An 18,058-nucleotide genomic window follows, 5' to 3' on the forward strand; every position below is an offset into this window, starting at 1 on the left:
CTTTCAGATGTGCGGCAACGACGAACAAACAAGGTACGCATCTGAGTGATTTTTGAATCATATTCATAAAATATGGTGAAACAATTTAGACTAGAACAATGTTATTTAGACTTCAAAGACTGTTATCACACATCTGGAAATGATCTTCAATACCCTCAACTACAATTAACTACAATTTGCTGTTTAATTTTTCTATTTAGAGCGAACGATAGTTAACCATCGTTGAAGATATTTTGGTCATTTTTAGATGTGTGATAGCAAATCTTTTAGTGTAAAGAGCAGTTTCCTTGAGACTAAGGCCACCGCAAAAAAACTCATGGGCTATCATGTCATTTTAATGGTCTTTTTTTTTTTTTTTTTTTACAAAATTTTAATGGTTTTAACTTTAAGTTACGAAATTATTTCTAAAAAATAGAATTTAAAAGAAAAAAATGTAAAACTCTAAAACAAAAAATCCAAAATACCAGTATATAATATCACATCATTCAAACAATTAAACCTCTTATGTTTACGAGGTTTTATGCGTTGCCACACCTGTACAACTCCTCCTCCATGCACATCAGTTTGGTTTCGATTTCACAGAAACAACCTTCATTCCTTCTATTCGCAACAAGACTCTTCTCAACTCAACAAGATGTGTATTTCGCCAACCTCAACATCACAGCACTCTCACGCGCCGGTAACATCACCGCCGCACGCCAACTGTTCGACAAAACGTCCCAAAAAGATATTGTCACATATAACTCCATGCTCACCGCATACTGGCAAAACGGCTTTCTACAACACTCCAAATCACTCTTCAATTCAATCCCAATCAAAAACATTGTCTCATGGAACTCCATTATAACCGCTTGCATTCAAAACGATAACATCAACGATGCGTTTAGTTACTTTACAGCAATGCCGGAGAAAAATGTTGCTTCGTACAATGCTATGATGTCGGGTTTTGTTAAAATGGGACGTGTGGAGGAAGCAAAGAAGGTGTTTGAAGAAATCCCGCGTCCAAATGTGGTTTCGTACACTGTGATGATTGATGGGTATATGAAGATGGAAGGTGGGAGTGGGATTAAGCGGGCAAGGGCACTTTTTGATGCAATGCCGAGTAGGAATGAGGTTTCGTGGACGGTGATGATTAGTGGTTTAGTTGAGAATGGTTTGCATGAGGAAGCGTGGGAAGTATTTGTGAGAATGCCGCAGAAGAATGTTGTCGCTTTTACTGCTATGATTACTGGGTTTTGTAAACAAGGGAAGATTGATGAAGCTTGGAACTTGTTTCAACAAATTAGGTGCAAAGACCGCGCTTGTTGGAATATAATGATAACTGGTACCTGATGTTTAAATTTAAAAGCAAAAACATTATCTTTCATTCATTCAATGTTTCAAAGTTCAACCTCTAGTTTGTTTCAATAAAAAAAAAAAGTTCAACCTCTAGTTAAATGTTGATATGTGTGCCTACTAGTAAATTGATGACAAGAAAAGCTAAACTACAATAAGTTGTATTTGTTGATTCTTAAACTTTAGCTGATGCTGATCACAAGTTATTTAAATCAGAGAGGGTATACCTTTGGAGATGGAATGCAACCAACCATTGTTTGGATTGTTTCAAAATTCATAGAAGGTGGAATTGAATGAAACACCAGAATATGTGTATCAGTGTATGGATATCCCTCTTGCCAAATCTTAGCGATTGAATTAGACTAACCGTTGGGCGTTGAGGCTTGAGACCGGTAATCTTTGATTCTTTAGATTAATCCAACGATTGAGATTTGGCTGATGTGGATGGGGGGCTTGACAGGAAACAAGCACATTCTATTTCATCTAATATCCCACTTTTTCTTCTTTTTATTTATTTTTGGGGTATGAGATTAAATTAGGGTTTTTCTACATTCTATATATTAAAGATATTCAAACAATGGATCCATAATTTCATTTCTATTCCATTTCATCTGTTGGATATCACGAGCCTTATCCATTTATAACATATCTTGATTGAACTAATGAGCAGGAAGAAAAATAAGAACTTCTTGCAATCCTAGTATTTTGGAGTTGTTCTTTTTTCCTACTCTCTCTTTTAATAATATTCAATATTTTCATAATTGATTCACGTTTGGTTTGTAGGTTTTGCCCAGAATGGAAGAGGGGAAGAGGCACTAAATTTATTTTCACAAATGGTCAGGACTGGCATGCAGCCTGATGACTTGACTTTTGTGTCACTTTTTACTGCCTGTGCTAGTCTTGCGTTACTTGACGAAGGACGACAAACAAATGCTCTTGCTATTAAGCATGGCTTGAATTCAGATTTGTCTGTGAGTAATGCCTTGGTTACTATGTACAGCAAATGTGGTGAAATTGTCATCTCTGAGTTAGCCTTCGATCAAATCTCTCATCCGGACATTGTTTCATGGAATACAATCATTGCTGCATTTGCACAGCATGGTCTATATGACAGAGCCCGCTACTACTTTGACCATATGGTAACAGCCGGTGTTACACCTGATGGCATTACTTTCCTGAATTTGCTATCTGCCTGTTGTCGTGCTGGGAAGGTTGATGAGACAGTGAATCTTTTTGACCTGATGGTCCATAAATATGGTATTCTGCCAAGGTCTGAACACTATTCTTGTGTTGTTGATGTTATGAGTCGAGCAGGTCAATTGCTGAGAGCTTGCAAAGTAATCCAAGAGATGCCATTTGAGGCAGATGCCAGCATCTGGGGTGCTTTTCTTGTTGGCTGTAATATTCATTCAAACGTGAAATTGGGGGAACTGGCTGCTAGGAGCATTTTGAATCTGGATCCTTATAATTCTGGTGCTTATGTGATGATGTCTAACATATACGCTGCTGCTGGCAAGTGGAAGGATGTCAATAGGATGAGAGTTCTGATGAAAGAGCAAGGAATTAAGAAACAAACAGCTTATAGTTGGATGCAGATTGGAAACAAACTCCAATGTTTTGTTGGAGGAGATCCATCACATCCAAATATTGATGATATTCATGATGCTTCAATGATGATTACATTACATATGAAGGCGAAGGGTAACTCTGAAGAAGAGGCTATAAGTTAGTTTAAGCAAACTGTTTTGACTAGTGTCAATACAAATTTTATTGATAGTCAGGGTGAAGCAATTGTGTTAAACTTTTTGGCGCGACACTTCATGCCAAATTAGCTCTAACCCTGAAGATTAAAAGCGGGGAATATAAAAATTCAAGCCAATTGTTCTATTCAATAATAAGAGGCAAGGAAAATGTTAAGTGTTGATGCTTTATATGAGGGATGTATGCATGTTAGGAGCTGGAGGGCCAGGGCCCCTAACTTTCTGTAGTCGTGATTTGTTGGACTTAATGCAGTTGCAAAGTTGACACTGATATACAAGGGATGAAAATTTGAGAGATGCATCTGAAGGGTTTAAATTTTTCCTGAATAGCGCAGCTTCACTGTGATCAAATATTTTGAAGCACATTCGAGACATATTGGTTTGTTGGATGATACTCTTATTCTTATCATTCGTATGCTAGTGACTTTAAAGGATTAGTTATCTTCTTACTTATGGGATAACTTAGTCGTTGGTTTGACGTTAAAATGTTGGCCGAGGATATTCCAATCTAGACATGGAGGTAAAAATTGAATTTGTAGCATCCACAAATGCAGTAAATGAAGAGTAAACAATGCTTTATTAGTGGAAAAGCTTGGCTCTGTTTGTCCCTGCGTGTGGGGCAAGGTAAGGGTGATGAAGGAGTGTGTTGTGTGGGGCTTGGCATGGAGGAGGTTCCCTTAGTCCATTGAAGTATATAAAAAAGGATACGGTGCATTCACAAGTTGAAGGATTTTGGCACATTTGCTTTCTAAACTAGATTAACGATCATTTTTATTTGGTCATTTTCCTATATATCAATCCTTAAAGCATAACTATATATGCATTTTGGAATCAGCAAAAATATCGTTTAATACGAATGAAACCATTGCTATGTGCTAAAATTTTCTTTTCTACATATCAGAAAGTGTTAAATAGTTGTTTAATAATATATGAAAATGATGAAAAACTATAGATATGCAAAATAGAAATATTCTCATGTAAAAATCTCCGAAAACAAAGAATGGAAAATAGTATAAATAAAGGATTCAGGTACGATGGATCAGGGTTATGAAATTGATGCATATCGATTCTGAATAAGCATACAAAGAAATTAGTGGTCGTTAAGCAAATTTATTGTCTCGTTATAATGAGGTTCGACACACCTGTTTAAGCTTGCCTGTCACGTACGTGTGCTTATTGCTTAGCATTTTTCAAGTTCATTCCGTCCCCATCCATACGTGTTAGCTATCAAAGAAATTTGGCATTCGCTTTTCGCTATATATGACAAAATGAGGTTTTATCAATTCTAAATTGAGTACGGGTTTAACTCTTCTTTTAAAGTGTGAATATAACATTGTATAAAAGAGATGATAAAAATTAATGATGAAAAAAGTGTTTTTTTCATTTAAAAAGTTGTTGGTTTAAATGTGATTGGTCAGGTTAGTCTCACGTCGATTATGAAATGGTTAAATATTTAAAGTGATTGAATGAAGATGTAGTTTTCTGATCTTTTATATCATGTTTGTTTGTGTGGTGGTAATAGCGTAGACGCGCGTTGAATGAGAAGCCGCGCTTTATAACTCTATTTTTTAGAGAGCGAAAATACAAACTTGACCGCATTTTCAAACAAGTCATTAGTCGTCATGGTCATGGAGTGAGATTTTGGTATCAAATGTCTTTCTTTAGTGTATCCAAACAATCCCTCCTCTCCCTTACATTAAAATCTCACTTGGAGATCCAGATCTCCTTGGAGATCCATAGGTGACACTCCCTAACTTTTCTATAAATATCATATTATGCGTGTTATTTCACATAATTTTTGGTTGGCGCAGTGGATAGTCATTCTTCTAAAATTATACGTATCAATGTTCCTATCATGACTTGAACCGTCATCCCCCATGTTAATTCAAGCAAATGAACCACTAGATCGGTTTGAAACTATTTAACATATATTCCATAATTATTTGGCACCTTCAACAACAAAACAAAAAAAAAACTCAAGATCCGCTACTGCTCATTTATAATTTTATGGCCACGTGAGATGATAATTGGCTGCATTGGTGTGAATGGTGTGCATGTAAGGTCACAAGATGACTTTGGCATTTCCCAAACCGAATACTATGAATGAAGGAAAGTATCCACTTGAAATTCCTACTTTCCGAAACAAGCCACCACCGTTCATTGATGCTGCAAATCTCATGTTTTTGAAATGCCTGCACTGCAATGCTTCTCTTCCACTTTCTTTCTTCTCAACATGCACCAATAAAAAGTAGGCCCCACTCAAAGACAATGGTAGTCCCACAAACCCATCACATCTTTCTTTCCACCGTCCACCTCATACAATTCGATTCCTTTGCTTTTCACAGAAATTAGCAATACTGCAATAGCAACATAAATAAGAGAAATTATATTTCTAACATCTATTTTGTGATAATTATTGTGACAACTTTCTCTTTCATACTCACATTATTTTTTACTTTATTTCTCTATTGCTTTGATTTTCGTGTAAATCCCTACCTTTTCTTTGTAAATTATGGTTGTCTTATAAGTTGTCAACTATATGATTGTTCAAATAACACTCCTTTATAAATAAAACGTATTTCTGTGGTAGATAAAAAAAAATTGTATTTCTATGTAATAATGTTTGGAATTGAACTTAATTTATGCCTTTTTCTTTAGAGAACTTAATTTATGCCCACTGTCGTGTAAATTTTTTGCAAATTCAATGTAATCATTTTTTTTAACTCAACATGTAATCTAAATCATATTCGATTCAAGAATATTATTATTGTAATTTTATTTCCAACAAAGATATTTGGTTAATGTTTACTATTCCTGAAAAGGATAAGGAAAAAAAAAATTATAGGGTTAATAGTGTTTTTCACCCTGTAATATATGTCATTTTCAATTTTCGTCCCTATAAAATTTTCGGTTTGATTTGCACCCTCGTAAAAAATTTATTTTTCGAAAAACACCTTTAATAGGCAATTCAAAAATCAAAATTTCTTGAAATAAAATCTGAAAATGGCCTATTAGGGGTGTTTTCCGGATTTTTCTTTTACGAGGGTGCAAATCAAACCGAAAATTTTATAGGGGCGAAAACCGGAAATGACATACTCCCTCCGTCCTAAAATATAAGCAAAACATTCTCATATTCTTTGTCTCAAAATATAAGCAAAAAAGACCAACTTTTATGTTGTTATTATGTTTTTTCAAACAAATCATTTTTTCCAATGTAAAATTAAATGCAAATTGCATTCAATGTGTTCTCCTTTTTATTTTCTCCATAATTTTTAACCAATGAGAATTATTTTACATCTTTCCATGAAACTTATTTCAAGGAGAACACAAAAAATTATACCTCAAATCAGTAAGTGTTAGTTTTCTTAATAACCGTGAATTAGTGTTTTTTGCTTATAAATTAGGACGGAGGGAGTATATTACAGGAGTGAAAAACACTATTAACCCAAAATTATATTATGTTTTTTTAATAAGGTGAAAATGGATACTTAAGTCAAAATAGCTAAAAAAAATAACTTACTATTTTTTAATAGACAAAATGACAATAGTCATTAAAAACTCACACACGTCAGTAAAGAAGCAAAAGCTCTGATCACTGCGTTTGACTTATCAATTTCGATATTTTTACTAGTTGAGTTAGGACTTGTGGATGTTAAAAGCTAACTTCTATTCCCATAAAATTATAAGATTTCCACCATTTGATATGAAAATAAAAGTGGAAAGTACATATGTTTTTAATACCACAAGAATAAAAAAATACATACAAATATTTTTCTATAACTTTTACCAAATTTAGGAATGTTAATTCAAATTCTAAAAAATAAAATTATATAACTTTGTTTCAAACAGAGTCAGACTAAGTCTGAATTAGACTTATTCATCAGTTTCTTAAGAGGTCATTTGGTTGTAAATAAACCCTTAAACATTGTTATACTAAGTTTGAGGCTTGGCATCTAGAAAGAGAATTGGACTCATTTGAGGAGCCAAACACTCGGATTACGTTCATCGGCTTGCTCAACATACCACTAAGTTAACAAACACTATGATCATCATCACATGATGATCCACAAAACACAAGTCATGTCAAAGATCACGCGGAGAAGCACGTTCAGATTTGTGTCGTAATTCTCTCAATGTTTCAACAAGATCACACCAATTATCCCTAATCTTTGCTTATAAAAGGATTCACATGTACACATTTTTTTATTAAACCTCTCACTCTACTCAATCATTTGAATGATTGTTGACATATCACATCTTTTGTATAGTTTTATTGTCGCCCTCCAAACAAAACAAGGCTTGTGAAATAAAGTGAGACATTGTGCATTGAAAATAGTTAATGTAGTGTCAGATAAGATTGTCCTTAAATATTGTCCAATAATAGCTTATGGTCAGCCAGAAATGGTAACTCACAACCCTTGCTCACTCATTTTTGGCAAATCATTACTTTTAGTATAAAAACACTTGTAGAGAGAGTGTTTCAGTTTGAGTACTAGAGCTTGTGATAACTAAAATGGTCAACACAAGTTGATTGATATGTGCACGTTGGATCACGAAACAAAGGGTGGGAATGAGTCGCCATCTTTACCCAACGGTTGGTCATTCAAAAATTAATCAATTGCATCGTCATTCGTCAGATCAAATTGGTACTTTGTCTGCTTGTGCAACTACTTCTCACCAATGGGTTCATGCCACGCAAAACATTTGTTTTATTATGTTATGGAGCAAAATAATGAAATAAATAAGTATATCTCCTTTTCTTGGCAAATGAAAAAATATTCGTTAGTCTTGAAAAATCCAAGCTAATTAAAACGCATAAAAAATTAATATAGTTGAACTAATATTATTGACCCATCAAAAAAAATTATCATGGACTCTATTATAATTTTTTGGATAATTTATTATATCCAAGAGTATTGTTGAAAATTAATATCTTGTAGCTAAAATTAATTCAAAATATAAATTTATTTTAAAAAAATATGCAACAAAAATTAGAGTGGTAGAGTGGACACTTATGGTAAAAATTGCACAACTGCGACAACAAGATTTAAAAAAAAAAATATCATACAGGAGGCCAAAGTGCGAACTAAATGGAAATTTATATTTCAAGAACCAAAAGGTTTATTCAGACATAACTGCAAAATTTGTTGCAAAAAAACAACATAATTAAGGAACACAACCACAATGGAGAAGAGGCACAATTATTTTTTCTAATGGCAATCGAAGGATATCACTAGCAAAACGCTACGACACATAAACTCCACTGAAACACTCATACAAACCCTTAGTACGCCTAAATTGTTCAAAACAAGTATATGAACTACATATCACAACATTATAGAAGAGCATTTGTACCAAAAAAAAAAACAAAAAAAAAAGAAGAGCATAATAGAAAGAGAAGAAAGTCAAAGTCAAATATAAAATTAATGTATTATCAATTGTTGCATCTTGTAACTAGGGGTGAGAATAAATTTGATGGGTCTACGGTCTAGTCTACGAACTTAATTTAGATTAGACTTTTTTTTCAAAAACATATAAAACCAAGGCTTTTTTATAAGTGTATTCAACTAAAAGATATGCTTACATGCGAAAACGGAGTGAGTAATGGACAATGTAGTTTTTACAAGATGTTTCAATCAACCTCTCACCCTGATTGTTACATCCTTTGCTTCCATTTCTACATTGACAATCATAGTTAAAAAAAATTATCATATTCTATCATAAAACATACTTCACTTAAAGTTAACTCACTCAAAGAATTTATGCTAATCAAAAACCATGTTAAAAACTTAAGCTGCAACTTCAATGTTAACTTTTCAAAAAAAAAAAAAAAATAAGAGAGCACTTCTCCGATCACTATTATAAACAAAAAAGATTTTTTAAGTTCATTGAATAAATGATATATCTGGTTAATAATAAATGACTTTATTTTTGTCCCTAAATGTAAACTCTCTTTCAAATTATTAGATGCATTTATTATTTTTTTTCTAAACATACCCCTAATTAAATATTACTAACTTGTCTTGAAATATGAAAAGTCAAATTTAATACACATACAAACAAAAGATAATTTGGCAGTATTAACACATAAATCAGACACATTAATTATACTTACAACATTTCTTAAAAAATGTGAAAAAGGTGATGGGTCCCTACATTAAATGATAGATGGAGTAGACCAGATGCATTAATTATTTAATGAACATTAAAAATGAAAATTTTTGTTTATAATAATGGCCGGATAGAGTACAATATTTAGAGAAAATAGTAATTTAACTACATACAATGACTTTTCCCGAAGTAAAATAAAAAAATAAAAAATCTACTACATCCTCACTCATTATTATAAGAAAAATTCAATTTTAGATCCATTAAACAAGTGATATATCTCTAATATATGTCATATACATCAGTTTGTTCGATAAACATGAAAATTGAATTTTTATTTATGATAACGATATGAAGGTGTAGTATAAAAATTGACATAATAAGTGTGCATAGAAAGTCTCAAATCCCAAGTGGAGTGTGAGAGGCATATTATTGGAAGTCCAATTGTAGTAATTGTAGTAACTTGCAATAAAGGGCATCTAAAACCCAATCATATTTTTCAGCAAACCTTTGCGCGTTGGAATTTGGAAACCATAAAATAGATAGATGCACGCAAACAGCTAGTACAAGTACAACAAGAAACAAAGAAAAATAAGCTCATTCAATCAATTACCTACAACTTTCACATACAAGAAGGAACCCGTTCTAACTAAGTTGCTAGCTATATCAATATAGAGTTCAAGCTTAACCATGGAAAGATATGAAATAATTAAAGATATTGGATCAGGTAACTTTGGTGTTGCAAAGCTTATAAGGGAAAAATGGAGTGGCGAGTTATATGCTGTCAAGTTCATTGAAAGAGGCTTTAAGGTCTTTTTTTTTTAACTCCATATAAATGAATTTTGCATTGTGCTCCTTTTATGATGTTTAAATTTAATTTAATTCCATTTGGTTTTGTAGATTGATGAGCACGTGCAAAGGGAGATTATAAATCATAGGTCATTGAAGCATCCCAATATTGTTAGATTTAAAGAGGTACTTAGAGGTTTTAATAGTGTCATTATTATGCATCCTATTTCTTATAAGAATTTACCTGGTGTTATTTTCTTTGAGCTCATGCTTGCTTTTTTTTTTTGTTATTGAACTAGTGCTTTCTTTTGCTACTTCATACCAACTTTATAAAAGTATAAATGTAATGAGTGCTGTATATACAGCGTCTTTTGCTGCTTCATCATGAACATGATTCTGTTTTTTACTATTGCATATCATTTTATTTTTACTTTCTCCTTGAAAGGAATTCCAAAAATCTTTGGAAAACTTTTAAATTTATGCCAATTCATAGTTGTACATATGATATGTTCATTCATTGCAGGTGTTGTTGACTCCAACTCATTTAGCAATAGTGATGGAATATGCTGCTGGGGGAGAACTATTTGAAAGAATTTGTACTGCTGGTAGATTCAGTGAGGACGAGGTAGTTTATTATAATAAGCCATTATCTTAATTAACTGTTCTAGATTCTAGAAAACAGTAATTAGGATTTCATGCAAGTAATATATTAACAAGTGGGGGTACTTTTTTTCATCTTGGTTTTTTTAATGTTACACATGCACAGTATTAGCATTTCACATTCTACATAATTTCATCTTAAATTCTGAATTTTTTTCTTCTTTCATATAGGCAAGATATTTCTTCCAGCAATTGATTTCTGGAGTCAGCTATTGCCATTCAATGGTATCATTGTTGTCCAATCTGATTCATATTGTTTCAGTCTCACTGCTTTAGCTAAACTTAAAAGCTATCATTTTTCTTGCAGGAAATTTGCCATAGAGATCTTAAGCTAGAAAACACACTTCTAGATGGAAGTCCAGCACCACGACTCAAAATATGTGACTTTGGTTACTCAAAGGCAAGAACTAATTGTATCTAAAATTTCATGTAACATATGTTTCGTAAGAAAATATACGAATAATTTAATGTATATGTGCATTTGAAGAACGGTGAATGACGAATCGAGTTGTAATTGTTTTATTTGTCAAGTTGTTTTAGGGATAGGATAAACTTCCTCACTAAACCGCAACACAACTTTTTATCTCACATATAAGTTGTCTAATTAAGATATCAAAATAATATGTTGCCGCCAAAAATTGATAACATCAAAAATTATTCAGAACCATAATAAAAGTTTGTTATTGTGATGTTGTCATGTCTGTCTCAACCAATTTTAAGGCCTAAAACAAATTCTAAGAGTGATGTCTTTTTAAAATTAGTATTTTTCAAAACTTATTTTATGTAAATTTTATTTTTCTATCTTTTTTATATGCAAAATTGCTTATTAAATTATCGTAATTAATTTTATTTAATAAGTTTTTTTTCAATGGATAATAAAGTCAACTCATATTTAACAATTATTTTTATTTTTTGCAGTCTTCTGTTCTACACTCCCAGCCAAAATCAACCGTAGGAACCCCTGCTTATATTGCACCAGAGGTATTGTCAAGAAGAGAATATGATGGAAAGGTAACTAATTAAATTTAATCAATCCAATCAATCTACACGAGAAAAAAAATGTAAGCGTGTAGTCTTACTCATTTCGAGATAAAATTTGATCAACAATGTGTTCTTATCCTTGAGAATGATTGATTAGATTGCAGATGTTTGGTCTTGTGGGGTAACATTGTATGTTATGCTTGTTGGTGCTTATCCTTTTGAAGATCCAGAAGACCCGAAAAACTTCAAAAAAACACTTCAGGTTAGTTGAAGAATTAAATAATTATTACTAGTTAATGATTTAATTAATTTGCTATGGTACCCCTAGTGTAACATACATAACCAATACGTAATTTATTAGTTTCTTTTTGGACAATTTTGACAGCGAATTCTTAGTGTCCACTATTCAATTCCAGACTATGTTCGCATTACTCAAGAGTGCAGACATCTTTTATCTCGAATATTTGTTGCCAACCCTGATAAGGTACAAACAATTTTTTTAGTTTCTTGCGTAACTCAACATTTCAAACTATTACAATGTATTCAAAATTTTCTTCTTCTTTTATTGATTTTTGTGATGTTAAATTTTATTATTAATGATGCAGAGAATTACCATACCAGAGATTAAAAAACACCCTTGGTTCTTAAAGAATTTGCCACTAGAATTTATGGAGGATGGTGAAAATTGGTCACAAAATGATGAAAGTAATTCATCTCAAAACATAGAAGAAATATTGACAATAATTCAAGAGGCTATGAAAGCAGGGGATGGTCCAAAAGTGGGTGACCAGTTTCTTGGTGGAAGTATGGATTTTGATGATTTAGATACAGATGCTGACATCGATGATATTGAAACCAGCGGTGATTTTGTTTGTGCCTTGTGAATGATGATGCACTTTGTAGACAATTCTTCCTTAAAAGTGGTTTTAAGATAAGATGTGTTCTTTTTTCCATCATCCTTAACCATGTAAGGAACAAAGAGGTTTAGTTGAGTGGGTTTTGATTGATTTTCCTTTCATTGGAAGTTACTTGTCTTCATCTATGTTTGAGTGGGGAATAATGGGGTGTTGCTGATTTCTTGCTTTTATAATGCTTATGCACTTTGCTAAAAAAAATCAAGTTTGTAAGATATGTTCTTATATATATAAGGTTTCTTTAATTAGAACTATGTTCTTAACATTTTATTCTTTTTTAGTTTGGTATGTTTTGTTTTCTTCTACGAAACTATAATGTGATGACAAATAAACGATCTATCATTGTCATCCTATCAGCATCTCGGATGGAAGCACTAGTCGATACTTGATAGTTTAATAGGAATGATGCTGATGCATGCACCATACTACACGGTCGTGAAGTTACCCTTTGAAATTAAAATATTAAAACCTTTCTTTATAACTAAGACTATGACAACCTTTCTTCTCACTTCTCTCATTCCCAAACCCTAGCCGTTGTAACACTCATATTTCTATTAAAGCAATTAAACATGCGAATAATATATTTATTCAAAAAATAGAGGTCACGTCATCATTCAAAATTCAAAACCAAATATTCAAACACGCATGCATATATAATCTCAACAGTCACAACGGAATATAAACCAGAGTAATCCAAATATACATGGCATGAATCAATAATTACATCAACATAGATGCATATCAAAATCCCAACATACGGGTAATCTCCAAAATAACAAAAGTCCAAAATAAAAGGTAATCTAGACCGATACCACGAAGCCTAGATCAGAGCCGACTAAACTCTAAGCACCGATATCGGAGAAAGCTTCTGATATCCATCAAGCACAAAAGACTCACCAAGCAACTATCCCTGCACAACGTCTACCCATCCATATAGACAGGTAGGCGGTCAAAACCACTGGGGTAATTATTACATCATCATAATCTAAATAACAGTTAACATGAATATTTCAATTCAAACATCATGCACTTGATCAATAATAATATTCTCATATATATACTTACATCAAACCCCAATATTTCACATCAATAATCACCAATCACATGTGTCATGAACAAATATCAATACACAATTATTCATACACAATCACCAATCATCAATCACATTTCCAAATAAGACTCATGTCATGATATGCACTTATTGACACATAAATGCATGTGGTACCGGATCACCTCAAGGTCTGTCACCTTCGATGCAACAAAAATATCATATGTAAGATTTCACACCCGTCTTACATAATCTCCGAAATAAAAGAGTTCAACCCTTTTACAACTACAATCTCAACACGACTATGATGCATGGACATGTAACAAGACTCGATAATGCGACAACAATCACAATTTTCACCACAATATATAGGACAACACCCAATTATATTGTTCATCTCCACATCATTTGCATTATCAAGAAAATATGTCCATACACAATTAAATCATAGCATTCATCATCACCACATCAACATGATCATCAATAATCAACAATGTTATTCAACATCAACTATCACATATAGATTCACCGATTCAAGCATTTCTTACATCCTAAGTAAGATAGCATACATATCTCATGATAAACATCATATCTAACACAATTATTCATTCATACAACTTCACTTAGTCATATACGAATAGTCACCACAATTATAAGACAATTGGCTCAAGAAACATTTCCGACCAAAAACCGTGTCAAGTGGCAAACGGCCAACATTGACAATTCCCAAGACCGGACAACATAGACAAGTTGAAAGTTCTTCAAACAACCTTAATCAATCATGTACTCTTGAATTTAAGTTGCCTCTGAACCATTAAACATTAATCCAAGAACAACTTAAGTTCGTATGAAAACCCCATTTCACAACCTTCCACATTCCCACCCGAAATATCACTTTTGACATGATTAAGATGTTTGACACTCTTATAAGTTTTACCTAAGTCTATATGAATTGTAAGTTCAACTTATAAGTTCCAATGTTTACAGAGGTTTGTTTTCGACAAAAGTCTAAAGTTCCAAAACTTCCCAAGTTAAGACTCAATTGAAGAATTTCAAGTTTAGGCAAGCTAATCATTGTTCTAGTAGGTTTTAGGGGATTAACAGTAGTTAAACATGTTTAAAGAATCATTTAACAAAGCTTGGATTGACCCCCAAAGACCCGGAACAAAAGATTAATGCGGCTGAAACTGGACATGTTTGCTTAAGCGACCACCTGGTTCGCTTAAGCGAACGAGTTACAAAATCAAACCACCTTGCACGCTTTCTGGTCGCTCACCAGTTCGCTTAAGCGACCACATGTTTGCTTAAGCGAACGAGTTCCAGTAGCAACCAGAAATCTTCTCTTAGCAGCACGCTAACTGGTCGCTTAAGCGACCCTACCCAGAAAATCAGTATGAATGTTCGCTTACCAGGTCGCTTAAGCGAACCTCTAAGTGAACGTTCACAGTTTTGCAGAAAATGTTATGGGTTTGGACCCCTTTTCACCCAAAATCCTCAATTTTGATCCCTTATCGCCCAAATGTGTTTTCAGAAGGGTTAATGGTGCTTTACCCCCCTGTAATATTGTAATATAGGTCATTTTTGGTTTTTCCCCCTGTAAAATATTTTTTTTGATTTACCCCCTTATAAATTTTTTTTTTTTGGAATACCCCCCTAATAGGTCATAGAAAAACGAAAAAATTCTGCAAAAAAAAAATAAAGTCGTTTTTTTATGACCTATTAGGGGGGTATTCCAAAAAAAATATATTTTACAGGGGGGAAAACAAAAAATGACCTATATTACAGGGGGGTAAAGCACCATTAACCCTTTCCAGAACATGCTTATAGGTCAATATGACTAGAAAGACTCACAAAGACTCAATCAAACTTGAAAACACTTGACAATTGGACCAATTCACCATTTTCATCAAAACACCAACAACATTTCATTTCTCCATAACAAAATCATGAATTATGCAACCCAAGCCATGAATTATCATCAACCACATGACTTAACAACAACAACAACAATTGATCATGAAACTTTTCACAATTCATCAACAACAAAGCATAATTCACCAATTGAGCATATTTTCAACACATACCCATTTTCATACACTTTGAACATGTAATTCAACTAACACAATTCAATTATTCATAACTTCATACATCTAAACATGTCATCATAATTAGAGCACGAATTTCATCACTTATGAACAATTAATCAATTCATCTAATTAAGCACTTTTCATACAAATAATTGAAAATTATAATAAGTGATTATGATGAATTCTAACCCCCTTACCTTAGTAGGTTAATCTCTCTATCTTAGGCTTCAATTTTGCTCCTAGCTCTTCTCCCAACCCTTGATTCTTCAAGTCATCTTCTCTCTAACCCTTTTCTACTCTTGCTCCCACTTTCTCTCTCTATTCTCTAAAAAAAAATCTTATGAAGGAAAGTGTGAGAAAATTCTCGTAAGAGTAGGTTTATATAGTGTGTCTCACAATTGAGCCTAACCCTCAACTTAATGGATTTAACCAATTTCTATTCACATCTCAAATGTTTCTACACTCTAACCGGTAATTCACTAATAACGGTCAATAACGATAAAATATCACCAACGGTTACTAAACGGTAAAATCTTCATTTTACTCTAGTAACTTAGTAAAACAACTATTCTCACTAACCACTAAAAGTAACTTTCACCAAAACTTAAAATTTACCTGTTCTCACAAAATGACCAAAATACCCCTAAGTCCAAAATGAATAAAATACCCTTCTAACACGGAAACCCATGAAAATGCACCCAATGATGAATAATCACACACAAGCACATAAAACACATAATAAAAATAATTAAAATAAATCTAACTAAAAATCGGGCTGTTACTGCCGTCACCTTTTTTTCTTCTTCTTTTTAGAGGGGTGATTTAGGGTCAATTTTGACCCAAAAATCACCCCTCCGAATTTTTTTTCCTTCTATCCTAGTTGAATAAGTGATTTCACATATTTTTTATTTTCTTTCGTTTGTTTTTGTGATTTCGTCGTCTCTGAACGACTCTATTTGTTTTGTTTTTCCGTCTTTATGTGGTGTGTTTTTGATTTCCCGTCTTAGTGCGGTGTTTATTTGATTCAAGTTGAAAGATTAGCTTTGAGCAATTGCAGATCCGATCAATGACAATGACTTTGGCGTCTTCAACGTTGCAGATCCGGATACATGAATATAGTCATATTAGTCATATTTGTAGGCATAGGTACTTTGCCATTTTATGCTATTAACATGGATGATGTGAGTTTGTTCACAGATTCATCCTTTTTGTTTTTAACGAATTTGAATTTGTATTGTATCGATATACTCTATCAATTTGAATGAATGAATATCGTTTATTTTTGTAAGAAAAAAAACTAAGACTATGACTGCTTCAAATAAAATATAAAAACTGGGATACACACTCTTAAAATTAGTGTTCACCTTATTCAACAATACAAAATCGAATTAAAGGTGAGAAATAATTTATTTTAAAGCCTTATTTAATGTGATACTCTTATCAAATCATCAAATCCAATAGTGAGTGATTCAATTGATTTTAGATAACTTTGAAATCATTTTTTTTGTTAAGTAGTCTAATGGTTAAAACTCACAGAATTTAATTGTAAAGAAGTGGGTATCGGGGTTCGATGTAACGCCCTCTTTGAATTATTTGTTTTATTTATTTATTTGAGTTTTGAATCTGTTCTTCTAGAATTTAATTAACTTATTTGATAAGTGATATTTTGTTATGTGTTGATATATATTAGTAGCCTATATTTGTTTATTTAATTATTTTAATGAGATAGAGTCGAATTATATGATTTATTTGATTATGTGGTATGTTGATATTTTATTAAGTGGTTTTATTTTATTATTTATTAGAATATGATTAAATAATAGAATAAGTAGACTTGGGGGGCTGAATTAGAAATTAAAGAAGTTTGGTGGGCTTAAGTAGAATTAAGAGAAGTGGTTAGTAATATAAAAGAGAAGAAATTAGGTTAGAATAGTTTTTACGTGAATACAAGGATTTGGGAGAAAACAAAGAGAAGAGAAGAGTCAGAGAATGAGAAGTTTGTAGAACCTTGTTGTCAATCAATCTAAGGTAAGGGTGAGACTAACATTCAATAATCTTGAGTCTATGATTCTAAAAATTGTATTTAACATGTTGTAGGTTTAGTTTTTGAGAATTTGAGAATTAGGGTTAAGGGTGATGATTGTGATGATTTTGAATAAGAGTGAAGTTGAATAATATAGGTTGCTTTTTCTTATTTTTCTTTTCATCTCTGCCCGAATTTGAAATGAAATCTGGTATTTATTGGTACAGAATTGGTCTTAGGTGTAAACACAAAAGTTGTAGGTATGGATGTTAGCTTTCTAATGTCATTGGTCTGACGTCAAAAAGATTTATAGAACTTGAGTTATGGTCAAATTACTGCACGTAGGTCACAGT

The 18,058-nt window shown here is 32.5% G+C and overlaps 2 protein-coding genes across 2 annotated transcripts; both read left to right on the plus strand.

Annotated features, from left to right (window-relative positions):
* The first annotated feature begins 414 nt into the window (after window positions 1–414).
* LOC25501872 (pentatricopeptide repeat-containing protein At4g02750) lies at window positions 415–3,966 on the plus strand. The gene is made up of 2 exons (XM_013591310.3): window positions 415–1,324; window positions 2,119–3,966. Exons 1-2 carry the CDS (start codon window positions 505–507, stop codon window positions 3,063–3,065), a joined length of 1,767 nt encoding a protein of 588 aa, XP_013446764.2. The 5' UTR covers window positions 415–504; the 3' UTR covers window positions 3,066–3,966.
* A 5,639-nt stretch (window positions 3,967–9,605) lies between these two features.
* Window positions 9,606–12,798, plus strand: LOC25501875 (serine/threonine-protein kinase SAPK2). Its single transcript, XM_013591313.3, has 9 exons — window positions 9,606–10,013; window positions 10,104–10,178; window positions 10,516–10,617; window positions 10,824–10,877; window positions 10,960–11,052; window positions 11,571–11,663; window positions 11,791–11,895; window positions 12,019–12,117; window positions 12,239–12,798. Exons 1-9 carry the CDS (start codon window positions 9,894–9,896, stop codon window positions 12,515–12,517), a joined length of 1,020 nt encoding a protein of 339 aa, XP_013446767.1. The 5' UTR covers window positions 9,606–9,893; the 3' UTR covers window positions 12,518–12,798.
* Window positions 12,799–18,058: the final 5,260 nt, after the last annotated feature.

Source organism: Medicago truncatula, chromosome 8 (genome assembly GCF_003473485.1).
Source record: "Medicago truncatula cultivar Jemalong A17 chromosome 8, MtrunA17r5.0-ANR, whole genome shotgun sequence".
Lineage (NCBI taxonomy): Eukaryota > Viridiplantae > Streptophyta > Magnoliopsida > Fabales > Fabaceae > Medicago > Medicago truncatula.

Bases quoted from the DNA above. Each gene is read 5' to 3' on its own strand.
- LOC25501875 (XM_013591313.3), top strand. From the start codon at position 9,894: ATGGAAAGATATGAAATAATTAAAGATATTGGATCAGGTAACTTTGGT. The intron at 10,878-10,959 runs GTATCATTGTTG...TTTTTCTTGCAG, and splicing joins TCAGCTATTGCCATTCAATG to GAAATTTGCCATAGAGATCT. The intron at 12,118-12,238 runs GTACAAACAATT...TTAATGATGCAG, and splicing joins TTGTTGCCAACCCTGATAAG to AGAATTACCATACCAGAGAT.
- LOC25501872 (XM_013591310.3), top strand. From the start codon at position 505: ATGTTTACGAGGTTTTATGCGTTGCCACACCTGTACAACTCCTCCTCC. The intron at 1,325-2,118 runs GTACCTGATGTT...TTTGGTTTGTAG, and splicing joins TTGGAATATAATGATAACTG to GTTTTGCCCAGAATGGAAGA.